Source organism: Onychostoma macrolepis, chromosome 01 (assembly GCF_012432095.1).
Source record: "Onychostoma macrolepis isolate SWU-2019 chromosome 01, ASM1243209v1, whole genome shotgun sequence".
Classification (NCBI taxonomy): domain Eukaryota; kingdom Metazoa; phylum Chordata; class Actinopteri; order Cypriniformes; family Cyprinidae; genus Onychostoma; species Onychostoma macrolepis.
Window position 1 is genome coordinate 21,486,316 of NC_081155.1, and position 27,921 is coordinate 21,514,236.

At 37.5% G+C, this 27,921-nt stretch overlaps 1 protein-coding gene across 3 annotated transcripts in view; it reads left to right on the forward strand.

The window, feature by feature from the left end:
• Positions 1-711: 711 nt before the first annotated feature.
• The window catches only part of gpm6ab (glycoprotein M6Ab), a 68,954-nt gene continuing 41,744 nt past the window's right edge, over positions 712-27,921 (forward strand). Inside the window, exon 1 of one of the 3 annotated variants that reach the window (XM_058784989.1) lies at positions 712-841. In XM_058784989.1, coding sequence (XP_058640972.1) covers positions 838-841 — 4 coding nt within the window. In that variant the 5' untranslated portion in view covers positions 712-837. Of the gene's footprint in view, positions 842-24,569; positions 25,080-27,921 lie in introns of those variants that run through there. The other 2 variants (XM_058784999.1, XM_058784981.1) reach the window with 2 other exon arrangements.

Sequence of the window (27,921 nt, forward strand, 5' to 3'; positions counted from 1 at the left end):
GGCACCGCTAACCTAACGCATATCATTTTGTGAACCATTGCACTCTACAGAAGGGTGTGTTCGGAGTAAATATTCAATAAGAAGCAGATTATTGTCGAATAAAATGCAGAAAAATTAGACTTTACGCCTTACCTGCTTCCCACGGCCATGAAAAACCCGGAATTATCACCTGTGAAAAATAATGAAATCACAGAAATGTCATGGAAATTTCTAGGCTAGTAAGTATTTTCAAATTATGCTCAGCTCATTTAATCGTCAAGAGCTTGTTACCACAACAAAAGTGTGAACGACCTCCCCGCCACGGCGAAACTGCAAACTGTGCCGCCAAACCGTTGACTTTCGTTCATTAGCTTGTTGCAGGATATACACAATACACACTAAACAAATCAATGAATTAAAAATAAATAAATATTTTTGTAGTTAATTATCTCCTCGCACATTTTTATTAATGCACACAAATATGTGTATTTATTTAGTTATTTGTTTCTTCAGTGTAATTCAGCAATAAAACGGCATTATTATAATTATTATTATTATTATTATACCATTGTAATTTAGTAATATATTTAAGAGATCCAATAAACAAAGTAATCTCAGTTATAAAACAGAAAAAATATAACACATAATACTTATTTTTTTAAATTAGCTTTTACAGGCTAAAATTTATTTTAAGTTCATGAAATTTATCAAACTTGTCATTGATGAGTTTCTCCGCCCGTTAGTGATTGTGACGTCACCTCATTAAAATACCGACGGTCGCGCGGCGCTACGAGTTCTTCAGTGTCAAACTCTTGAACTGTGGACTTTTTCAGCGTTGTCAAGCTCTTAGTCTCAAAAATGGGTAAGTCATTGCTTTGTCGTTTTAAGTGAGGCGGATAAGACCACTTTGAAAGGTCGCTGAGATGAACTGAGGTGTGTGAAGTGCAAGTACGACCACTGTTTTGATTCAACAAGTTCACACTTACCGAGAGAAAGAGCTCAGAGTTTTTATTAAGTAAATTTAAATATATTAAAGTGACAGCTCACAGAAACAATCTAGTGTTTGTAATAACGTACCTACTAGCATGTTGTTTAAACCTGTTTGACTTTCTTTCACAAAAGATGATGTTAGGAAGAATGACAGCTTCAGTCACCATTCACTTTTATTGGATCTTTTCTCCGTGCATTTAAAGTGAATGGTGACTATCGTTCTAACATTTCCTATTTTGCTCCACAGTAGAAAAATGAGGGTTTGAAACAACAAGTAAATGATGATGGTAGAATTTTAATTTTAGGCAAACTATTACTTTTCAGAAAAGGACAGAGATAAAGCAGCATTGTCAGGGAGATCATATTTGGGTTGTCTCCCTTTCAGTTTGCAGTTGAATACAAAAGCAGTGTATCTGGAAAACTGTACACAAGTAAATATGCCTTTCTCTGTTGATACCGATTTAAGTAGGCTGGTAAGTTGCCCAAGCTCATAATCAGATTATAGTGATTGTACCTGGTGCAGATAATAAGAACCAACTGTGCCTTTTAATGTCATTCAGACATTGAGTTTTAAGCAACATATTACAAATTGCTTCCAAATGGTTGACAGACAAGTGTTCTCAACTCTTTATGACAAGATGTTTTCCAGTGACTGGGAAAACCTGAGGTCCCAACATCCTGTTGGATTTTCCCCCCTTCTGACACTATGCAAACATGACAGAGGAAGAGGCTTATTATTGTCAGGAAAACTCATCTAAAATACAGGAAATGTTCACATCAGCTATGGAACAGCTGAAAGAAGAGGTGCAGAAGTTCATGGTTATCTCACTAATCAAAAGCACCTTGTTCGTAATGTGCAGCACTACTGACCACCTGCTACAGAATCAATCACAGCTCTTTAAATCCCTTAGACCTGCTTCAGAGCACAAATTGAACGGATTCTTTCTAGGCACAAAACAGTTTGTTCTTATTATGTGTATTTTAGATCTGGGTCCTGGCATCTGAAAGGCACTGCTGTTCTGGGGTTCTCACTCCATGCGCTGTTTACCAGTTATAGTTAGAATATGAAAAATGACAACACTCGTTTGTGCTGAAGAAAGACAGACTTTGTTGAAGCTCTCATTCATGGTGCCTGCTGATGGTCTGTCCCCTCTGTATTCTGTCTAATATATGCACGGAGTCACATGAGGGATAAATAGCCACATTATGTCTCTCTGTTAGCCGCCTCCAAACATTCTCCTCTTGTGTGGGGGCCTTTGATAATCCTGACAAGCGCCTCTGTTTTTGTGAGACCGCCCTCTCCTCCCACCACCCCGTTCTCGCTCTTCTTTCACTGGCTGTCGGTCGGTCTAATAAGCAGAACATGGGTTTGGGTTTATGGGGTTCAGGGATTTAAAACTGGAATGCTGTCTCCTAGGCTGCAGCCATGTCCTACTACAGATGTCCAGTTAAAAGGCCAGCCAGTGCCTTTGGCGTGTGTATGTGTCTCTTTGAGAGGGTACAAGTGCAATGTGTGCCACAGCCACACCAGTATCTGTTAAAAGGAAGAAATAGCAGATACCCAAGTCTGTATTTTTGCCCATATTGTAATGAAGTATTAGCTCCATATGTTGTGAATGTATATCGTCTGCATGACGCAGCTGTTCAGTTGCTGTGGCGAAACACTGAAACAGTGCTGTGACAGTATGGGGGAATAATATTGTTAAAAAAATACATAAATTCATACAGTGACTTGAATACATCTTTTCTCAATGAAAATAAGCCTCAAAGAATGAAATGAAAATCGTATAGTTTGTCAAAATTGTATAGTCTTGTATTATTTGTTGAAACCGCTTCACTACTTTTTTTAATCAATATTTGAAAAAGTGATTGTCCGCCAGATCAAAGTTATGTGGTGCAAACAGCATGCAGGAAAAAAACAACAACATAATTAAAAACAGAAAATAATGTCATCGATAGAAGACCCCAGCAGACCCTCATGACTGTTTGTCAAGAGACATCCCAAAAGTTTAATGGTATTTATGAATGAATAATTCATATCGTAAATAATACTTTTTACCTTGAAAAATATATTTTAAAAACTTTTTTCCCCCTAAAAATAATTAAGATATGTTTAGTGTATTAGGACAATATAATGTGTCTTTTTACTTGATAGTTAGTTACACCACATAACATTTTATGAGGCATTAAATTAAAAACTTTCTTGAAAATGTTTTTTTTATTTTATTTTTTTTCAAAACCATATGAACCAACGTGAATACATTTTTAAGAACTTGTAACATTTTATTTATTTTATTTTCTTTATTGTGGACATTCATATGGAATAGACCCAGTTAATTGGAGCAAAGTGTCACTGAAAATGAACAGAAATTCCTTTGTGCTTAATTTAACTCAGCTGTCCCAATCTATATTTCTATTTGAGCATTCTATTTGCTGCTTTGAAGGCCAATTCACACCAAAAACAGTAACCATACATTAAAAAATAAAAAATAAAAAAATCAATCTAACTCTAGGAGCAACTACTGTATAAAAATGACTGCACAGAGGAACAGTATCCTTAGAATCCCTTCCAGAGCACTTTTTTCAGGTATGAATAATGATAAAACATTGACAGCCAGTCAAAATCAGTCTGACTTTAAAGCATGTGTTGTGAGAATGTAATTGCAGATGTGTACAATAAACATACATTATCATCCAAATATAGTTGTCATATAGTTTTTGTTCTTGGTGTGAACGGGCTTTGAGACCTGGAAAATCCATTGTTCCATATATGGCAAGTGACTTTTGGATATGGTTCCCTTTTTTTCCACCATTTCCTGTATGGAATGACAAAGTGAAAATTTCAAAAACAGACAATATATCCTCAAAGCTGGCCAAATCTGCAAAAACTGGCTTGTATCCTACATATTTTCCTTTCTTTATCCTCTTCTGAGACATGCCGTTTAACATTTCCAAAGGAATAATAAACAGTCCTCAGAAGAGATGAGAGTTCAGTTAGGTTTGAACCACCCTCACATTTCCCTGTTTTCATTCCCCCTTCTGAGATCGTTTTCATTTATTCTGTTAGAAAACAAATCTGCTGGCTCATGCAATCACAGCAGTGGATCTTGAGGCTGTGAGTGATTTCTCTAGTGTGGTAAGAACCTTCCTCTTGAAATCGACCCACTGGTAGTTTAAGAGGAAACTCTGGATTTTTTGTGTCCCTGAGCAGTATTAAAACACCATGATCCCAAACCACAAGTAGAAAAATTGGGGAATGTGTTTGTTAAAATGTTAATAAATAGCCTGGTTAGTACCTCAGACTTGCAAATTAATTTGACTTTTTATTGTGTCCTAATAGCCATATGTCTTCTAAAACCATTACCTCTGAGGAGAACATTAGATAAAAAGATGTACATTTATTGATCCCTGAGGAGAAATGTAGGCAACTTAAGTCATTTTAAGAACTTTAGACACTTACGCAACTATGTCAGTGTCTAAACCAGTAAAATAATAGGAGACATATCATGGCCTGCGGTGAATTCCCACTGTCTGTAAGTCTAGCGATGCAAAGCCTTTAGTGGAAACTAGACCCTGGAGCAATATCAACTGCTGATGGGAAATACAGACATCTGTGCTGGGAGCACATAGGTCTTCTGCTCAGTAGTATTTTTGTTAGTCTGCTCACCGATTTTAGACTATGGCCATAATAAATCATATTTCAATGAGATGAAGATGACCTCTTTGCCATGGTGCACAGTTTAGTCCATTGTATTGTTCCTTTTATTGTATCATATCGTTCCATGTACAGTGGGGAAAGAAAATTATTTGATCCCCTGCTGATTTTGTACGTTTGCCCACTGACAAAGATATGAACAGTCTATAATTTTATTGGTAGGTTTATTTGAACAGTGAGAGACAGAATAACAACAACAAAAACTCCTGAAAAACGCATTTCAGAAAAGTTATTAATTGATTTGCATTTTAATGAGTGAAATAAGTGTTTGACCCCTTCGCAAAACATGACTTAGTCCTTGGTGGCAAAACCCTTGTTGGTAATCACAGAGGTCAGAAGTTTCTTGTAGTTGGCCACCAGGTTTGCACACATCTCAGGAGGGATTTTGTCCCACTCTTCTTTGCAAATCCTCTCTAAGTCATTAAGGTTTCGAGGCTGAGGTTTGGCAACTCGAACCTTCAGCTCCCTCCACAGATTGTCTATGGGATTAAGGTCTGGAGACTGGCTAGGCCTCTCCAGGACCTTAATGTGCTTCTTCTTGAGCCACTCCTTTGTTGCCTTGGCCGTGTGTTTTGGGTCATTGTCATGCTGGAATACCCATCCACGACCCATTTTCAATGCCCTGGCCCTGACGGTACATGGCCCCGTCCATCGTGCCTTTGATGTGGTGCAGTTGTCCTGTCCCCTTAGCAGAAAAACACCCCAAAGCATAATGTTTCCACCTCCATGTTTGATGGTGGGGATGGTGTTCTTGGGGATATAGGCAGCATTCCTCCTCCTCCAAACACGGCGAGTTGAGTTGATGCCAAAGAGCTGGATTTTGGTCTTATCTGAACACTTTCACCCAGTTCTCCTCTGAATCATTCAAATGTTCATTGGCAAACTTCAGACGGGCCTGCACATGCGCTTTCTTGAACAGGGGAACCTTGGACTGCAGGGTTTCAGTCCTTCATGGCGTAGTGTGTTACCAATTGTTTTCTTGGTGACTGTAGTTCTGGGCTGATTCCTCTCCGTTCTCATGATCATTGAACCTCCATGAGGTGGGATCTTGCGTGGAGCCCCAGACCGAGGGAGATTGACAGTTATTTTGTGTTTCTTCCATTTGCGAATAATCGTACCAACTTCTGTCACCTTCTCTTGGTGTTGTAGCCCATTCCGGCTTTGTGTTGGTCTACAATCTTGTCCCTGACATCCTTGGACAGCTCTTTGGTCTTGGTCGTGGTGAAAAGTTTGGAATCTGATTGATTGATTGCTTCTGTGGACAGGTGTCTTTTATACAGGTAACAAACTGAGATTAGGAGCACTCATTAAAATGCAAATCAATTTATAACTTTTTTTGAAATGCGTTTTTCTGGATTTTTTTGTTGTTATTCTGTCTCTAACTGTTCAAATAAACCTACCATTAAAATTATAAACTGATCTTTGTCATTTCTTTGTCAGTGGGCAAACATACAAAATCAGCAGGGGATCAAATAATTTTTTTTTCCCACTGTAGCTTCTAGTTCTTGGTATTTCTAATCTTAAGTGCTTTGGGTGTAGCCAAGTCCACTGTGTTGTGACTAGGGCTCTATTCAATCCCCTGTGGAATCCATGCAATGTGACGCAACCGACCTGACCTTTCAGTACAATAGCTACTGTAGCAACGCTCAGGGTCAGTTAAGCAACAAACACAATAGCACATGTCGAAACAAAAGCTTCACATCTTGGACAAGTGTTTGAATCAGTCCTCAGATGAACAGTTATTCTTTAGTCTGTTATTTTTGAGTCCTATGTGCTTTTAACTTTCATTCAATATATTATACATTTTATTCTTAATCTACATAATGTATTTCATATGCTGCATTGAAGGAATCTGTTCATTCAAAAATTGTATATATATGTATACATACGTACGTGTGTGTGTGTGTGTGTGTGTGTGTATTAGCACTGGGTAAAAAATATTGATTTCTCGATTTTAATCGATTCTCATTTTTACAAAACGATATTGATTCTTGAATACCAAGAATCAATTAATCTGGTCTGTTTTCAGTTAATGAACGCAACATCGTAGTGTACCTCCCATCCAATAAATCGCAATAACTTTGTGCTTTTTTACTTTTGATATTTGTGGTTGTTTACTGATCCTCTTATTGGTCTGTCAAACTTCGAAAGGTCAAAAACAGACACACACACAAAAAGGTGATAAAATCAGTCTTTATATGACTACATTGACATCATTCTTGATGCATCTGTGATGGAGGACACTTTTTACAGTGAATAACTTTAGTTTCCTTTTATTCATCATTGTTAGGTTCCGTAATGTTGTGGGAGGTTTTTCTTTTTCTATCTGCTTGGTTTTGACTGTTACCGCTTTTAGATCCTGTGATTGGATGTCAGCCCGGTCGATCTTCCCTGTCAACGTGATGACAACTCCCATCTCAGAACCAATCAGGCACCCTCAGTCTACTATAAGGACTCGGAAATGACACAAGATGGGAGAGCGTGTTTTTACTTTGCTGATAGCTCTCGCTTGTTTGTCACGCCGTCCATCCTTTTCTAGTTTCTGTTGTAATTATGATTTGATAGTTTACCTTGAGTTATTTCTGATTGCTCCCTTTTCTCTACATATTGTATTTGCTCGACTGTCCTGCCCGATAGTGCTGTGATTTGATTCCCACTCTCTCTTCAAGAGTTGATGGCTAGATTTATCTCTTGACTCATAGTGTTGAGACAAGGTTAGTATATCACGTGACCTACAGAAAGCAACATGTAGAATATCGCTTGTATAAAAACACCAGGGGTAGGAGCGGGAGCCAATGTTTGTATCTATGTTTTGTTAGTGAGCGTAGTTAATTGGCGTTTATGCTGAAGATTTGTTTTTGTTTTCTTTTTCTTTGTTTAGATTAGTGTTGAATTGGTTGGAGTTAATATGCGTTTTATTTCTTTGCTTTCAGCTCCGGTCACGTCACACACTGTTAAGTTTTCTTTTCAGTGTTGTATATAATTTGTAAATATCATCTTCCTTACTTTTTGACGTTTCCATCGTCACTGTAAATATGAAAAGTAATCGAGGGTTTGTTTTGATGGACATAATTCCTCACTAAAGTTTTTCTGATAAGCATTTTCGGTTTCCGTTTTTTTCATTACTCCACACATCTAATTCCTTTAGTAACAGACAGCCTCCCCGATTCTAAAAACATCATCTTTGATTCTTCTTTATTAATTTATTCTTTGTGTTGACTTCCTTATTCCCTAGACACTAATAATAACAATAACAACAACAACAACAACAACAACAGCCAAATAGGAAGTCGTAACAATCATATAAAACTGTCATATAATTTCAGAAGGGCAATATAACGCAGTCATAGTTCAAATGGACTGCTATTACGGTGCCTATAGTGTGTTTTCTCTAAAGATTCTTAATTGCTGATTTAGTAAATATTGCCAAAAAGTATTATTATTATTATTAATTATTATTTTAGGGAATTATTCATTGAAGTGAAAATTTTGTTTTGAATTCTTGAATTTTAGAATGACTCTCTCTCTCTCTGTCTCACACACACACACACTTTCTTTGCTCTAGTAGACTTTCCTGTCTTGAGTTGTGTAGGTGGAATTCAGAACAATAGCTAGGTTTATAAGTAGCATGCTGTCAAACTCCTTGTCTGTTTCACAAGCCTTGTCAGCAAGTTACCATGAATTACAGTCTTTGCCCTTTCTTTCTGCCAGACAAAAAGACTGTGTCTTTATTTATTTTAAATGTCAGATTACTACTTTCAATCTTACATTATACGTGACTGTTCACATTCACTGTGTGCACTAGGGAGTTGTGTCACACAGCATTAGAATGTTTCTTTCTTGTCTCTTAATGGAATGTTATCACATTAATGCAGTCTCTTAATCTGTAGTTCAGTCTATTGCATATGTTAAAGCAGAGGGTATTCATAAGCACAGACACTTTTTTTTTTCTTATCTGTCCTCTCTAATGTTTATACTTCCTTGCATGATGCATGTCATTCGCTTGACAGAATTTAGAAAGGAAACACTCCCCCTGAGTGGCATCTTACAAGAAGTACGAGGAGGACAGATAAACAAAACATGTGCCTGTTCATGTCACTTGTTGCGATCTGATCCAAAGACCAAACAGACATAAGGGAACCACTTTAAGTGCTATATAGCACCTATCTTTAAAAGCGCCGTACAGCACTTTTGTCGAATGGTACTATGTAGAACCATAAGAGGAACCCCATTCTTAGATTTTAGATATGTTGCTCCAATCTCATATGTTTGGTTGAATCACTTTTACACTTTTCTGAGGTCAAAAAGTCTTGTGGGGGCCTTGGGGGCCAAAAAGTTTGAGAACCATGTTATCTTCAGGAAATACGTATTTTAGTGTATTTAGAAGTATTTTAATGTATTTTTTTTTTTTAATCCTTTCCCCAACTGATCTAAGAGACAAAGAGAGAGTTACATAATCTTTTAAGAACTATACAGGGGCTTAACAGGTTCTTTGTACTGCAGTCGTGCACCTCAACCACCCCAAAGAACCGCTGAAGAACCTTTTTTTGTGTGTACAGTTCTGGAACAAAACATAACTTCTGGAAAAATGAATCTTGTTTAATTTAAAATATTATTATATAAATAAAAGTTTAAAAACTTTAAGTTCAAAAAGTTTGAAAGGTTTAAAAAAAAGTTTAAATACCAGCATTGTAATATTGTCATAATTACATCTGAAATATCAGAAATATCTTAGCACAATGTGGTTGAAAAATATTGATGCACTGGGAATCAGATGTGCTGTAACGAACATTTGTGCTCTGTAAGAATCCTTTTCATTTGTACAGGTGCATCTCAAAAAATTTGAATATCGTGAAAAAGTTATTTTTTTTTGTCACTTATTTAAAAAAGTGAAAATTGCATATATTCTAGATTCATTACATGTAAAGTAAAGCATTTCAAAAGTTTTTTTTTTGATGATTAGAGCTTACAACTCATGAAAGTCAAAAATCCAGTATCTCAAAATATTAGAATATTTACATTTGAGTTTCATTAAATGACCATCCCTACAGTATACATTCCAGATATCTGTTGTTCTTTGAAACCACAATAATGGGGAAGACTGCTGACTTGGCAATGATCCAAAAGACAATCATTGACACCCTCCACAATGAGGGTAAGTCACAGAAGGTCATTACTGAAAGGGGTGGCTGTTCACAGAGTGCTGTAACAAAACATATTAAATGCAAAGTTGACTGGAAGGAAGAAAATGGGTAGGAAAAGGTGCACAAGCAACAGGGATGACCGCAATGAGACCATTACTTGAGAATACTGTCAAGCAAAGCTGATTCAAACATTTGGGAGAGCTTCACAAGGAGTCTGGAGTCAGTGCATCAAAAGTCACGACACTCAGACATCTTCAGGAAACAGGCTACCAAGCTACTTCTGAAACAGAAACAACACCAGAATCATATTACCTGGGCTAAGGAGAAAAAGGACTAGACTGTTGTTCAGTGGTCTAAGTCCTCTTTTCAGATAACAGTACATTTTGAATTTAATTTGGAAATCTAGGTCTGGAGGAAGACTGGAGAGGCACAGAATCCAAGCTGCTTGAAGTCCAGTGTGAAGTCTCTGAAGTCAGTGATGATTTGGGGTGCCGTGACGTCTGCTGGTGTTGGTCCATTGTGTTTTATCAAGTCCAAAGTCAATGCAGCCGTCTACCAGGAGATTTTGGAGCACTTCATACTTCCATCCAGCAGATGGAGCTTTTTGGAGATGCTGATTTCCTTTTCCAGCAGGACTTTAGCACCTGGCCACAGTGCCAAAACCACTTCCAAGTGGTTTGCTGACCATGATATTACTGTACTTGATTGGCCAGCTAACATGTCTGACCTGAACCCCATATGGAATCTATGGGATATTTTCAAGAGAAAGATGAGAAACAGTCGATCCAGCAATCCAGACAAGCTGAAGGCTCAATAGCGCCTCAGCAGTGCCACAGGCTGATCGCTTCCATGCCACACCTCACTGATGCTGGAGTTTGTCCTAAAGGAGCCCCGACCAAGTATTGAGTGCATAAATGAACATACTTTAAAGAACTTGAGCTTTTCTGTTTTGCAAATCCTTTTTTTGACTGATCTTAGGAAATATTCTAATATTTTAAGATACAGTATTTTTGAGTTTCATGAGCTGTAAGCTCTAATCATAAAAATTAAAACAAAAAAACTTTTGAAATATTTTGCTTTACATGTAATGAATCTAATATATGAAAGTTTCACTTTTTGAAATGTTACAACAACAAAAAAGAACTTTTTCAAGATGTTCTAATTTTTTGAGATGCACCTGTACACTATGAAAAATGTTTTTATCTAAACATTCAGCTATATCCGTTTTTTCTTGGAACAATTTATAACTGTTGCTAATAAAAGTGTATTTTCTTGCTGCAGGTGGAGCATTGTAGCCTTTTGACTGAGAGAGGTCATAATTTATGATTTCATTATGACAGTATACATGCGTGATTTACACCAACATCACTCTGATCGGTGTAGTGTCAGCTGTAGATAACAACATATATAGTAAACACCAGGAACAAATTTACTACCATTTTCAGATTACTAGCTGATATGGTCAAACAAGATAAATGAGAGAGAGAGAGATGAGGGGTAGCATCCTTTTGTTGACCCATTCCTATTTCTGCTCTTTACAGCCCACCTGGGAGTGGGTAGTATGAACAAAATCTTCATGGTATGATATCATGGTATGAGTAATTTTATAACAAAGTCATGGTATATACAGCTTCGCAAATATAGTTCTGATCTACGTGCAACACAAACAGCTCCATATGTCGACACTTCAAACATTAACACCAATATTGTAAAATAGTTTAAGTCTCTAACTTCTGATTGAATGAGCCATGTTCAAAGTCATTGTAAAATAGCTAGTTAATGCACACCTTTGATATTCATTGGATTAATGTGGCAAGTTGCATTGTTGCTAAACAACTAAACTTCGCTTCATGTTGTGCCTAATAAAATAGATTAATAACAAGTTCATCTTGACTTGTTTTGGATATGTGCGTTTTGCATTACTGTTCTTTTTGTGCTCTCAAGTGTAAACAATGTAAAGTTGTCTGGCTTAATAGCACAAATCTTTGTATAAATGACATAGCAGAGTCTCTGCTGGTTGATGCTGTCCTGCCATGGTATGCAATCCATGCATGGTACAGCCTTAAAGGAGTCATCGGATGCCCATTTTACACAAGTTGATATGATTCTTTAGGGTCTTAATGAAAAGTCTATAGCATACTTTGGTTACAATTTCTCAATGGTAGTGTAAAAAACACCTTTTTTACCCTGTCAAAATCAGGTCTGTTGACCCCGCCCCTCTCTTCCGTGAGGTGACGAGCAGACTGTAAACTTCAGCCGCAAAACAGGCTAACTAACACATTATTAGGAAAGGCGATTTGCAAAGATTCATTAAAAAAAAACCTTATACTCGCTTCTTCTGTAGATGAAGCTGGATCACGAATGATTCGCGTGAACATAGATGCATTTAGGCAGATCAAGAATCGGAGCATTCCCTTAAAAATTAACGTTAATCTTCTGCGTCTTCAGCGGCTCAGATGTCGGGAGTAAATGACGACTGCTATGTTCATTATTACATTCAACAACAAAACGCCAAAACAGTCGCTTAATTGGAGACATTCTTGTCTTCCCCTGCACCGGAGTCGACACAATGGCAGACAGCTCTCAGCTCACTCAGGGCGGGTCTAAAGTAAGACGGCCTTGTCAAGTTGTCAATCAACTATCGTGGGAGGGGCCTGTACAGAACTACGTCATTCTGACAGGAATCTCAGAACAGCCTGATTTGAGAAAGGGGATTTTAAAATAGGGATTTAAAAAAAAAAACACTGGGTGGATTTTTATCATTATAGGATGATAATAATTTTTTATCTGCAATGGCAGCGCAATAAGGTTGTGAGGTGGAATCAGATCCTTGGCTTGTTTGTATGCATTTCCTCTTTTTCTCAGTCTCTCTCTCTCTAGAAAGTGCAGATCTGTGAAGCAGTCTGTTGCCATGGTTACAGGCTAAAACTGGAGCAAGTGATCAGCAAGTGATACGCTAAAGCTAATTTATAGTGTTCAAAGCCAGCTGATTATGTGACATGCTGTGGACAAGGGCTGCATTTGAAATGTACTAGTCCTATTCACATAGTGGACTCCAATATATTCACTATGTGGGAGAGGAGTGAATGGGATTTGGAGCTTTGTGGTTTCACAGATGGCATGATGATACAGTTTATCTCAGTTCACAGCTGTCTGTTTGTCATGTTTAATGTATTTGTTCATAATGATTAAACTAGGCTAAAAACAGCTGTCAACCAGAAATTAGACTGTCAGTCCCATCTGAGATGAGCAGCATCCAGAGAACAAGTATGACCATAGGCAGATCTACTAATGAGGTGTATACGCATATTAAAGTAGTAATAAAGTCATCATTAACTTTACTAGAGGTGTGTTTCCTGCAGGAGACCAAATATTTAGATATTCCAACAGATTATCTGTAATTTCTCAGTGTACAATTGTAATAATTTTCAGATCTTAAATCTTAAATCAAATTTTTTAAATTGATCATAATGTAATCGTTTACTTTATACAAGCACATGTACTTCTGTCCATCCAGTATTCAGGTCAGGTCGCTTAGTGGAAGAAGCTCTCAGGTGATTTTTATAGTTTGTTAAAATAGCGACTAAATTATTCATAACTCAGGTGACAGTTATGAGGTCTCGTTCCCTCTTGCCTAAGGTCAAAATCTCAATCATAATTACTCAAGACTTAATTTACTTTCACTTTATTAACTGTAGACTTTCCTAGAGCATCATGAATTGTTATAGGCGATATCACTTGGACATGAAGTGTTTTACTGTGACATCTGACTGCAGTATGTTCATTCTCACACAGGCAGAGATTTTGTACATAAACATAACCACAAAAACCCTCCATTTACAAGACATTATATTTATATGTGTGTGTTCTATCTTTCCTGCATGGAAACAGTGTTTCAAATACAGTTAGTCTCTTATTAACCTCTGCCAAAATAACCTACCTCATTTGGCTTTATTATTATCAAGACAGACATAGACTGGGCCATTAGTAGTGAAATTATTATGGACATTGTTACAGCTGGATGAGCAACATTAAGACCTCCTTGATATGCTGGGTTACAGAATTGCAATTTGCGCTATTTTACATTTGCTGAATTGGTGGCTAATTTGTATGTATTCATATGATTTCATTTGTACACTCCACTGTTGGTTAGGCTTATGGTGGACCTTCATGCTTACTTTTTTCTAAAAATCATACATTTTACTAGAATTTGATGTTTAACTTATATGTGTTTGTGTCTGTGATGGGAGAGTACATATCCATCATTGTAAAACAGCATAATGGGAATGCCATGTGGTGAATACAGTCCTCAAGAGAGCTCGTTTAAAGCAAGTACGTGGCTTAAGCGATTTGTCTATAGTATGCTAAAATAGGTCATCAATGCTTCTTTCAGTCCATGTGAATATATGACACCACATGTACGTCATTCATTCCATTGTCCTCAATTCTCAGGCATTCAAAGAGAGTTAACCATCTTTAGAGTCACAATTAGCCAAATGCAGAATCTGTGATGATCAGTTGTTCAGAGAATCATATAACTAGTTTCAATCAGATAAACGTCTTTTATGTGCACTAAAGAGCATAGGCATAACATTAAATAATTACCGGTGTATCTATGAGCTCATCCAGGGGAAAATCAATAGACGGCAGTTTGTATGAATGATCGACACATTTATTGTAGCATTAAAAATCCATTTAGTGCTCTCCTCTAGGCCATTGTGTTGGGAACAAGATCAACATCGTGACACGCATGCAGTTTTTATGGCTCCTCCCACCATACAATTTAATGAACTGCTGTTTGTATAAAGCCAGTTGGCATCTGCACCTCTGAAATGAGATGTAGTGTAGTGAAGGTATTTCATAGAGTGAGATGAAAGAATATGGGGGGTATGAATGAGTATTCAATCCTGTTTTCTGCATGCTATTTTAAGTATCAAGGGGATCCTTGGATGTCGCAATAGAAATGGAATGGTTGAAAAACACAGGAGAGAGAGTGAACTGGGGATGAGTTTTGGGCACCATCTGTGTGTGTACATATTTATACATACTGTGTATAGAAATAGAAATACCAAATATGTATTTTTAAATATGAAGACAAGATTAGAGTCCATTACTTTGAAATGTTTTGAATCATCCTTCCTTCATTGCAGCCTATTCTTAGTCTTTCTGAATGTAATCAACAAATGAATTCATTAGGGAATCTTCGGCATATTAAAACCGATTAGTGTCTAACATGATCCTCCTCTCCTCTCTCTCTCTTTCTCGTGCTTCCACTCAATCCAAAAATCAATCACAGCAGAAATATGTCATTAAAGATTATTATGCACACTGGGATAATTGATTGAGGTATGGTCAAATTTGATTTGTGTTGCCAAATGAGAGTAATTGCAGACTTTCTACACAGTGTGTAGTGAGACTAATGAATTGGATTGTGCAGTTTGTTTGGTTGGAATCATACATGAATGCAATTTCATGAAAGTATTTCCAGGTCACATTTCACCCCTTAAAAAAGGTATTGTTATTTTATAATATTAAAAATATATAAATTACAAATTAGTTTATTGTTTTGATATTTTACTTTTGATGTTTCTCCTTTTTTATCTCACAAGTCTGACCTTCTGAGTTTATACCTTGTTTCTTGCAATTCTGGGAAAAAGGCAGAATCGCAAGATATAAATTTGCAATTCTGAAAATTCATATTGTGAGATACTATATAATCTCACAATTGCGAGTAAAAAATGTCAGAATTGTGAATAATTGCAATTACTTTTTTTTGTTTTTATTTCACAGAAAGCAGTGATTTTATTTGCTATAAGTGAAACAGGCAACATAATAGAGAATTCTTTCTTTGAGGTTTGGTTTGATTAATTTTGTTCATTACCAGGCTGCAGCAGCAGGATGGAGGCACAAAGCTGACAGCTCTTGACTCACACCACAACGTAGAGGAACAACAATATATTTATATTTAAACTATGGAAGCAGGTCAATTCATCAATTTTTTATCTATAATCATTCAAGCAATGATTACAAAGCATTTAGAGATGTAAATGTTTTCTTTTGAGCAGTTACTCAATCAGTTAAGTACCTATTGGCTCAGCTCTTAATCAGCAATCCTGTGTTATTTTTTTAATTGAACCATGTAGCGTTTGGACCGATCAGACACAAAACTATTTATTATATTTAACAAATAATCTCTTATGCCCCCTCAACCAACCAAAGGGCCAACTATGAGGGTCTGTGGACCCTTCCCCGGAAATGCATCTAACACCTAAGAAAGGCAGAACAGGCCTCTGGTTCCATGGCAACTCATCAGATAAAACTAGTTTTATTGCTCAAAGGAATGCAGGCAGAGCAACTCTCACTACCTTTTTCCTATATACTCTTCTCTAATTAATTAATAGAAAAACCTTTCTTTGAATGAACACACATATCTTCAGGTCATTGTATATTATTACTGTTCTTGTATATGTAAGGGATAATCAACGGCTAGCTGTGCATTAAACGATTTGAATGCACAACGCGTCGGGTGGTTACCGCCGCGAAGTGCATTCAAATCGTTTAATGCACAGATAGCCGTTGATTATCCCGTTTATGCCATGGTCATTTGCCAGCATTCACATATTAAAGATGTTAATAATATTTGCGCTGCAATATTTGACCGGAACGATAAAAATTAGGGTTATTTTCATCTGTATTACTATTCAACTGTAACTGTGTGTTACTATGGTTACCAATGTTTATAGGAAGTGCATTAATATAAGCTGTGTCCGAAACCGCTTCCTATCCACTATATAGTGCACTATATCGGGTGTCAGCCATTTTGTAGTGCTGTCTGAATTCTGAGTGAACGACTTCATTCCCTACATTCGTTCACTACTTTTTACCCACAATGCATTCTGATTTCGAGTGTACAACCGATGTACACTCGCTGAAGCACTATTTCCCACAATCCAATGCGGAGAACCGACGAGCTGGAAGAGAGAGCGGGAGCGAGCGAGTTTTGAATGAGAGATGCCGTTTAATTTACAAAAATGATGATAATTTGGTGGATATTTAAAATGTTCGTTGGTGGCGTATTCATTCTGATGTCAAATTAACTGTCGCCTGAGGGCGCTCTACGGCCATGCCAAAACGCTGCTCGAGAGAGTTTCAAGATACTCCAAACAATAAATACATAAAATTATGAGCATGTGTTAATGTGAGTTTACTTTTGTTGACAGTATTATAATAGTATTTAATGATTATGAACATAGGCTATAAGCATTACAAAACAAATTAATAATATACCATCAATGAAACCACAAAGCTGATACAATATAAAGTCATTTTAAGTGTTATTGCTATTAATACTATTTTCTAAAATATAAAAGTAGGCTACATAAGATGTTTTTGCAACAGCCAAGTCTCACGCGCAGTGTACACGTCACTGTCCGAATCTGTTCACTTCATTTCATTCACTCCTTTTGATATAGTGCACTCAACTGCCATACACTATATAGGGATTAGTGAATGAGTGAACGAGTGAGCGATTTCAGACACAGCTATAGAACGTGATTAAACTGACCTGGAACTACCTGTGCGGTTCAACGAATTTAATCAACACCTGCCAGCCAATCAGAATCCAGTATTCAGACAGACCATGGCATAAGTTCTTGTGTATTGTATACTGTCTTATGCATGCTTACGATAGATCACTAGTTAAGATCACCTCACTCATACCATGTTTGGTCTCTTATCAATTCGTCTTCGGATGATCTAATTGAGAGTGAATATTACATGTTGATACCTATGCAACATATTAGTGTCCTAAGAATCTTTAGTAGTTTGTGCATTAACCAAGGCGAATTACCTATGCAAATTACCATGTTCAGAGACAAAGAGTCGTAAAACTTTCCCTCCAAAAGTTCAAGACACCATTGGCTCTTTGACACCCCAGAGGTGTGACCTCTATAGCAGATAAAGCTCTCACATCAGTGACGCCTCCAGTCTGCGGTTCTTTTAGATTCTGAGAAGATGAGGATGTGAGCTAGAACTCCTCTGGACCCTTAAGTCTTTGTGCCAGGCCTTGCAGCCTTGACTTTCCATTCAACCAAAGGTCCTCAGACCTCAGCGGATCTCTTTCTTAGTTCTTTTTCCCTTTCTACCTGGGAAGGAACTCCCAATCACCACCGAGCCAGAATAACATCTTTTGGAATTCATCACTCTCCAACCCGGAAGAACGTGATCGCGAGTCCAAAACCTTGAAACCATCAAGGAAGTGCAAGTATCGTACATTTAACTAAACTAAACAGAGGTTTAGTATAAGCTATAGACCCCGTTATAAACGGCGCTGATGGTTTTACTTAGGCGTTTAACTGACTCTTTCCATAACTGAATTTTTTGGTTTCTCTAATGGATTCATTCATCCACTTTAGCTCCCCTATGCATGTACGCGTGAATGTATGTTTATTCATTTGTTTGTTTAGATTAGTTATGTGTGTTAGCGTTTAGTTAATAAAAGTTGTGTGCGCACATTACTTGAGTTTCTGCTTCTGCCTTGCAAATAAATGTCTCTTTACGATTTTGACCCTCGCTACATGCTCTAATGCATTAATAGGAAAGTATTTTCTGTGGCCACGGAAATATCCTTTCTTAGAGTTGAAATGAACTTACACTGAATGTTCGCTGGACGAACAGATCAGTTGATGGCAATTTAATTCTGCTACAGTTATTACTGTCAGCCGATATAAATAATTGTAATTAATTGTAATTATTTATAAACATTTCCCTTTTGAGCTGATTTGCTACAACCATGACCCCTTACCAGAATGTTGTCTCACAAAAGACCAGGCAATAGGAAATCATAGTCCCGTTTCTCCATATCTTGGACTGGATGTCTGCTCTCAGCTCTGTAATAAATGTGCAGGCCCAATTCTGTCACTTCCTTGCTGCTCGAGGCATTCTGATTGGATGCTGGCCCTGGCAGCAAGACCCTATGGGGCTTAACATTCCATCCTCTTCGCTCTGCACTTATAGTGAGCGATCAGATAAAGATGGGGTGTGAAAATTATTTACATCACATTCAACCAACTCTGTTGTGACAGTTTGGCAGAAACAGATGCTGTATTGTAAAAGTGGTATGAAAATTGCTGTTGAAGTACACTGTGGACACTGTAATTTGAATATGCATAGCATTAAAAATGCTCCAGAAGCCACTCCTTTCAGCGATACTCGTCTGCCATAATAATGAAATGTAACTTGGAAAAAATGTTGAGATGTGATTTATTTGATTTAATCAGCATGTAATTAATGTTATTGTTCAAATACAATAACGTAATATTAAACATAAACTGGTTCTAATATTTGCACTCATAAGAAGTTATAGTTCTGTTTGGTTTTGGTTCTTTTCTCTACATCAGTTGGCCTTTGATGCATATCGTCGCTTATATGCCACCTATGACATTTATCTGGTTTAAAAGGCTGTCTATATAAGCCATGAAATGAAGGTTTCGAGGAGAGAAAAAAATGGCTTCTACAAATGTCATATGTTGGAAGTTTGAAAACCCCAAGACAGCTCCCACAGTTTGCTGGATGCTCAATTTTGTATTGATTCAAATCAGCAAGGTCTTGGTCATGGAGGTGACCAAGAAGCAAAGTCTCTTTAAGACAAGTCATGTCACTCGGCGGCCATCTTTGAAATACCTCTCTGGCATGCAAGTGCAGCTCCTATCTCTTTGAATGGGGAAACATCAAATTCTCCAAAACTGTTCACTAAGCTTACGATTAAATTTCATATTTGAAATCACCAAAGAAATCTGACAACAACTGTATCATAAATGTTGTTTATTTTGCTCAAATAGCGTTATAAAAAGCTTATTTTTCAGGCTAAATCAGCCAGTGCGCATGCGCAGTCCTAAGCGCACGTCTCAGAACGCTGACTGTTTCTATAGCAACCGGGACTTCTAACGGTAGCTGCAGTGACGTGCTGACTTTACCGATTAGGGATTGGCTCTTTCATTCAGAAGGCGGGGCTTCCTGCGATTGAGCGGCCTTATTGAGCATTGCATTTTTCCCCATTCAAAACTATACGAGTGACATGTCTTGGATATTCTATAGTCTTTGACCAAGAACCCAGTTGCTGTCTAAAGGCCCGTTCACACCAAGCATGATAACTATAAAGATAACTATAAAGATATAGTTCTAAAAATCGTTCTCAATATTAAAGAATAGCAGAGTCCACACCACAACTAGAACGATAAAGGCACAGAGACACGATATCGTTGGAATCACTTTCAGTACGATTTTTTTCCAGCTGATGAACGATACAAACATTGACAGCCAATCAGAATCCATCCTGTTATAACGAGCTCGAGAATTTAAAGCGGTAGACGCGAGTGCGCTTAGAATAAACAGACGATATCGTTCTCTGGTGTGGACGCTAATATCGTTATCTTTATAGTTATCTTTATAGTTATCACTCTTGGTGTGAACAGGGCTTAAAATGTTGCGATCCTTTGCAGGGATGGGGGAGCTTTTAAACAAAAACAAACTATACCAGGACTATATTTAGGAACTATATTTAGGAACTGGGGCCCAGTTTACACTTACATTTTCGTTTTAAAACAGTGTTTTAAACGAAAATGATCCTCGTCTACACCGGCGTTTTCACTGCGTTTCGGAAACGATCTCCGTCTACACTACACAACCGAAAACGCATGTCACGTGGCCATTCATGCAGGTACAACCATAGATATGTATAGGTAGATTCCCTATTATTTAGATGGCGGACGCGTCTGTGTGCTTGGAGCGGTCAAATGGGAAATTTACCCATACATATCTATGGGTACAACAATGAGCATGATGTTACTTTTTACATGGTCATCAGCCGCGCCATCGTTTTCAAAAGTCTCCATTTTGGTCCGTTTACACTGAAACGCAACCCCCAGAGTTTTCAAACTAAAACGGGGTCTGCAGCATTTTCAAAAGTCTCTGTTTTTGACCTTGAAAACGACGGAGTAGTGTAAACGATAGGCGGAACTGTAGCAAAAGTTAAAAGCCCTTTTAAAACGAAAATGTACTAGTGTAAACGGGGCCTGGGAGACCGAATTACTGTTTTCAACATTGATAACAAAAAGAAATGTTTCTTGAATGAGCACATTAGAATGATTTCTAAAGAATCTTGTAAATTGAAATTGTAATAATATTTTACATTATTACTGTTTTTATTCTATTTTTGATCAAATAAATGCAGCCTTGGTGAGCATAATAGACTTTCAAAAACATTAAACAAATTTTGGCTAGTAGTGTATGGGACATCTTTGAGTGCAAACATGTAAACTAAATGCATTAACCAAAATATGGAAATTGCAAAGGTGTCTGGGATGCAATTAGAAGACACTTTGTACTGTATATGCAGATGCAATGACATTTAGACTGATGGCAGGTGACAGCAGTGCAGTACATCAGTGATCTTCCTGTAGAAAATCAATCTCTATGTTATAGTCAGATGTAATCAATTCACTAACTGCAGATGTGGTAAAGCATTATCTGTAATTTCTACACCTTAACAAATACATACATGACATGTATTAAATGCCCTTTTTGTTAAATAAATCTAATTGTTGCAGATTTCTTAGGCCTGATTTTGATTAAATGGAGAACTGGAATTAAAACAACTGTTGTGTTTGCAGGCCAGTGTTGTAATTGACAATAATGAATCACTTTATTGAACTTTGACAGAAAAGGAAAACCCAATTAACTTCAGAGAAGTCCACACACAGCACATCTATTTGATTCTCAGCACTGACTGCAGTTTGGAGAAATAATTTTATGATAACATAACAAGGCATTCCAGCTAATCTTCTTAAAACGCAAGCCAGCTGGCAGCATGTACCACAGTCCATGTTAATGACTTGCCTAGCATCCATTTTTGACGAGCTATATATGTGCTGTGTATTAATCAAAATATATACATTTCATTAAAATTAATAAGAATAATTTTCTTTGCATGCATCAAAGAAATTAATTCTTATAAATAGTGGTATATAGCATTCAAAATTCAATTCACAAACAGTTACCACATCTAGAGCATTGCAGGCACATTCTTACAGAAATATGAGTTGCTGTGAGGTTGTAACGGATGACTCATCCCCTGTGAGCATCTCAGCCAATCAGAAACCAAATGGCAGGTTGTGAGGTAAAGTGGAAGTACTGTGTAATAGTGATTAAGTGAACTATAAGAGAAGCAATGCACACATTTATGTCTAACTCAGCAATATAACTCGGCAACAAGTGCTCTAGAAACATGCACACACATTAACATGCACATTCTCAAGAGGAGGTTCTGAGAGTTCTGGGCTTAAAATTCATTGCTGCTTGAAATGATTTATGGGAAATTAAAAATAAAGCAGCTTATCTTTATGTAAAGAAGTGACCATATACATTTATTATCTCACATTATACAGTTTGATGACTTAAAATGGAAAGGGTGAAGGCAATATTTGAGTCTATAAATACATAAATAGCATAGTTAAACATTCATTGCTTGACATTGCCATTTTTTCCCTTATGGATTGCTCAGTTGTTCTTTTGCCATTTCAGGGCTCTTTATGTTGCTAGGTTCTCAAGTCTGTTGGCAGCATTGTGACAACAAATGTTAATTTTTCAAGCTGCTAGTGAGAGTGTCATTGACACTGATCAGAACAGCTGGAGGTGACAGGAACCTTTACAAAGAAAGCACACTGCTGTGGCACTATAGTCACAACACTGCATATTAACACTATTAATATAAAATATTTCAGCATTGCAATTAACATAACATGCATTTGCTACTGTGAATAAATTTGTATTGTTAAATAATATTATTTCAAGGCTTCACTCTCTGTCCTTTTATCTCTCAGACAGACATACTTAAAGGGATAGTTCACCCAAAAATGAAAATTCTGTCATCATTTACTCACCCTCAAGTAGTTCCAAACCTGTATGAATGTCTTTGTTCTGCCGAACACAAAGGAAGATATTCTGAAGAATGTGGGAAACAGAGCAGTTCTGGGGCACCATTGACTTCCATAGTATTTTTTTTCCTACTATGGAAGTCAATGGTGCCCCAAAACAGCCTGGTTACAAACTTTCTTCAAAATATCTTCCTTTGTGTTCGGCAGAACAAAGACATTCATACAGGTTTGGAACTACTTGAGGGTGAGTAAATGATGACACAATTTTCATTTTTTGGTGAACTATCCCTTTAATGTAGGCCTACTTTCTACTCTTTTACACACACTGAAAAAATGACCTTGATTTTAACAGTAAAAAACTGTGAAAACGCTACAGTAAAAACCTGTTAAATGGTTAACAGTAAGTTCCCCTAATACATACGGTGAAAAACTGTAATAGACATTTCAGACAATTTTATGGTGAAATACCGTTCTTGGAAGTGAAAAAGAATGTACAATTTACAGGGAAAAACTGTAAATTGATGTTCCCAGAATTCCCTGCGTTGCATTTCAAATTTTGTTTGAATTCGTTTTTTCTTTGAAATAACTAGGTTTCTTAATTTTTCTTATCAATTATGTATATTAGAGTTGTAAGTTACATCTAATGTTGTTAAATTAATGTTTATTGCATATTTCAGTTTAATGAGTCTCACCATGTTAGTGTCTGTGTGAATGACACCGTGCACCTTCTATATATGTTATTATTTAAAAGCTGCTTGTGATGGGCTTTGGTTCATCATGTGACTTTCTCATCACCTGCATTTGGTGGTTATCAGTGTATTTCAAAGGTACAAAACCGATTTCAGTACTTCAATAGGTTGGTATATTAACATTATATCAGTTAATGAAATTACGGTATTTACCTGTAAATTTAAGTTTAAACCGTAAAACCTAAAATGTTGCTACCTTATTTTTTACGGTAACATTCTGGCAACTACAGCTGCCATTTTTTTTCCGTAATTTTTACGGAATTCTTTTTTACAGTGCATACACACTGTACTGCATTGGTGAGGAACTGAAACCAGACAGCTAGACAAGTACATATGCACACTTATTACTTACACCTTGTAATCAGCAATGATATTTCTTTCCTATTTATATAATGTAACGTATAATGAATACTTTGATGATGTCCGAAACATACGGCCTGATGTTGTTTGTATAAATATAACCTATCTTCCTGAATAAGGTTAAGAATGCTTTGGTAGAGCTCCAACTCTCTGTGTCTGTTCATTCATTCATTCTCCCAGGTCTGCATGTGCAGGCCATACTTCAAAGTATTGCTATATTAATTTTCTTTTTATCAGACAAGTGGAATTGGTCTGCATTTCACCCAAATGACTGATTCTTGAGTAGTAATGAGGAAAACCAAAAAGTTTATGTATTATGGAATTATTGTGGATTAAGCACTTTTCTAAAGACAAACAAGTTTGTCTAACAAATCGTGCATTTATGTCAAGATCAAGCTAGTAATACTAACTGATTAATGCTGCTGCAATTAATTATGCTTTTTAATATAATAGTAATAAAGGGCATTTTCATGTATGACATCCAGTATAATAAATAGCTTTCTTTGGGGTTCAAAAACCTTGTTTTCCTTGTTTGAGCCCACCAATTTACTAATCTAATTTTAGGAGAGATTAAATGTATCTGTCAACGCAAAACACGCATTACTGTCCACAGGATGGCACAGGGACCACGGTGTGGAGTGTGTGTGTGTGTACTGTATGTTGGAGTCTTCATGATAAAGGGAGGGGGGCCCTGCTGGTTACTAGGATACACCCATCCATCTGTTAGTGCGGGGAGTTGTTTTCAATGCGGTGCATTTTACATCGGCGCTAGAAAAGAGCTCAGTTGTTTAAAACACCTGCATTGCAAGGATCAAAGTGTCTCAAATCTCTCGTTAAAAAAAACAAACATCTTAGAGATAATTACCACGCGCGACGCGCCTATTTGTGAAGTCAACGAATATTTGAAAACGCGCCTGATTTCTTTTGCAATGGACAGTGTTTGAGAGACAGATAAACCGACAGCTGAAGATCGCGTTGACTGATATCTGCGGTCGAGAAGAGGAGAAGAGGAGCAGCGGAGCCACCTCACGCACGAACACACACTCACGCCCGCTCGCGCTCTTTCACACACACGCGCTCAATCTCTCCAACGCGCGCACAGACGCTCATCCACTTGACCGTATAGGCATTGTTACGTTTCATCCACTTCTATAATCCGCGCTTTGATCCACAATGGAAGAGAACATGGAAGAGGGACAGACACAGAAAGGTATTGTAGCAAATTACTTTCCTTCATCATCTCCTCCTCCTCTTATCATGCGCGCTTGTCTTTGTGTTGATGCATACGTGTTTACAATCTCAATCAGGCAAGGCTCTTTTGAACAATTCTGACTGCCACTAATTACTTTTATGATATTTTTTACAGCCTTCAGAATCAGTGGTTGTATTGTTAAAGGCTGCAGCACAATTTGCACTGGTGTTGATAAAGATCAGTGCTTCCATCAATTGGTGCTGGTGTGGTTTCAAGTGCACTAGTCAGTCTGTGGGATTGGCAATTGTCAGTGCGCTCATTTGTGTCATTTGCTTTTTTTGTGCTTGTCTTTATGGATAATGAGGGTTTGTCACAGCTCTCTTTTCTTTCCCCCGCTCATTCTTTCTTTCCATCATTGGGCTGCTCTGGTTATCACCACAATGCAGCCATTACAAAACAGTACTCGGGTCAGATTAGATTAGTGAGGCTGTTTACTGCCTTTGTCTCTTAAACTGTTTACTTTACACGATTGTCACTCATCTGATTTAAAGCCATAGCTTTTGTGATGTGTTTGGCTTGGGAGGCGTGTGGGAGAGGGCGTCTGGTGTTGCATGCACTAAGAATGACTTATGAGAATACTATATGCCAGATGTGAGAATGTTGATTGGGATTCATTAGAAATTCAGTGAATTTATGTGCAGGTGAGAGGAAGTGTCCGATATTTTTGATGTTTAGTCTTAAATAAGCCCTGCAGTGTTTCTCCCACTCACACGCCCACTCTCATGCTTTCATTTTTCTATTATTGCTGTAGTTGGACGTGCTGAAGAACAATAGGCAGCAAATATAAGGTGGGGAAAGGGGGAGTTTAAAGAATAAGGCTAGTTGCTAGGGCATGAGTGGATATGTGTCATCAAAATGGTGCTTATGAGCAACCGCAGCTCTTCTTTAAGTAAAGGCACTGCTTGCCTGCCATAACTGACCCACTTCTGATTGAGAGAGAGAGAGGAAATCAGGGCGGCACTGAGCATGCGAAAAGATCTCTTTTTAACTCATACTGCACCCCTCTTTCTTGTTATCGCCTCAGAATACGAGTTACAAACCAGCTGTTGATCAAAATGCCATGTGTTTGAAGAGGTTGCGTAAGGCTTGATACGAGAGAGTCTGAATTCAATTCATATAGACTTTTAATAGAAGGCGTGTTGGTTTCTCCTGATGCTGGTTTTAGCTGTTAATGTGAACACCCACAATGAAATGCCTTACACACAGCCTACAGAAGCTGCTCAACAGATGTGCAGTCCTTCAGCGTTTTCTGTGGAAATCAATTATTTCCACTTCACTCATGTGAGGAAGCACTTCGCAATAACGGTGTTTAAAGACTGCCCATGGGGACCATCAGCGAGGGATTCTCTCAAACCCAGTCCAGCTCTCCTTATCACTTGCTCGCTCTGTCTATGAATGAATTTCAGCTCTAGCTTTCCAGTTCTCATTGTTGATGGCCTTTTCTTTTGGAATTTTCTTGTTCTCACTGGGAATAAAGATGGAAGTAGTTACTAGGGTGGTAAGAGAGAAGGGTCAGGAAGATACACCTGGCTGTGGATATAGAGACTTCATTAGTCTGTGATATGAACAGTTTGATTATAACACAGACAGCATCACATGAAAACTGGCTGCTTGTGGGGGTTAAGATAGATAAATCATTCATCTTCAGCAGATGGCAGAGTGCTCTGGATTAATTCTCATCTTTAGTTTCCATAAGTGGATCAGCAGGCAGATAAGCTACCATGACATGCGATGCACTTCCAATGTATATAAAGAAGTTTTTATGCCTATATGAATGTGTGTGCCATGGTTTGTTGACATTTGGCCACAATATGATTTTTATTAAAATGTATAATTGAACTGCTGTGGCATATCATTAGAGCTGTGGCATCAAAACTTCTTGGAATCATAAATCAAAAAAGTAATTACACTACTTTGAGTGCATAAATTAAGCCACGGCTTGACCTGGAGGCAGTTTTTGGATGGAAACTGCATTGATCTTGCTCTTGGGACATGCTACAGTGCATAGTGAAATTAAATACTTGGGATTGCCTCGTTCTTTCTCCGCGGTCATCATTCAAACACTCTCGTTAACTGCATAAACTCTAATTTAGAAGTAAAATCGATTCTCTGCGCTTTGATTTGCGGATTCATATGCTCACTAACATTATTTAGCTATTGTTGCAGACTGGATAAATCATGTTTCATATGGTCTTAGTGAATAGGTCACAGTGTCGGTCACCCACAGAACAGAGTTGGACTTCCAAATTCCTGTTATGAAATAAATGTGGCATTTGAATGCAGTTCTGAGAGAGGCAATTTCAGTGAGAGAAATGCAAATAACTTATGTTCATATTTTATGTTCTCCTTAGGACAGGGGTGGGGAACATTGATCCTGGAGGGCCGGTGTCCCTGCAGAGTTCAGCTCCAACCCTAATCAAACACACCTGAACCAGCTAATCAAGGTCTTAGGTATTTTTTTCCAGGGTTTTACAAGGTTGGAGCTAAACTCTGCAGGAGAGTGGCCCTCCGGGATCAACGTTCCCCACCCCTGCCTTAGGAAAATAACTTTGTCCTAATTCCAGAATGTTATTGCATTGTTAGTGTCTGTTCATGTTACTAAAGAGAGCAGCCATTCTGAAGAAATAATAGAAATATCATGCAGATATTGACTATTTTTGTTAAGTCATGATGTCATAGAATTGAAGATTTGTTTTCACTTTTAGAAAGGTAATCATTCAGTGACAGAAGAAGGACTTTGAAGTGGGATTCAGAATGAGATTCTGTGTACTATTGATCTTTTGCTTCTTTTGTTGTGTCT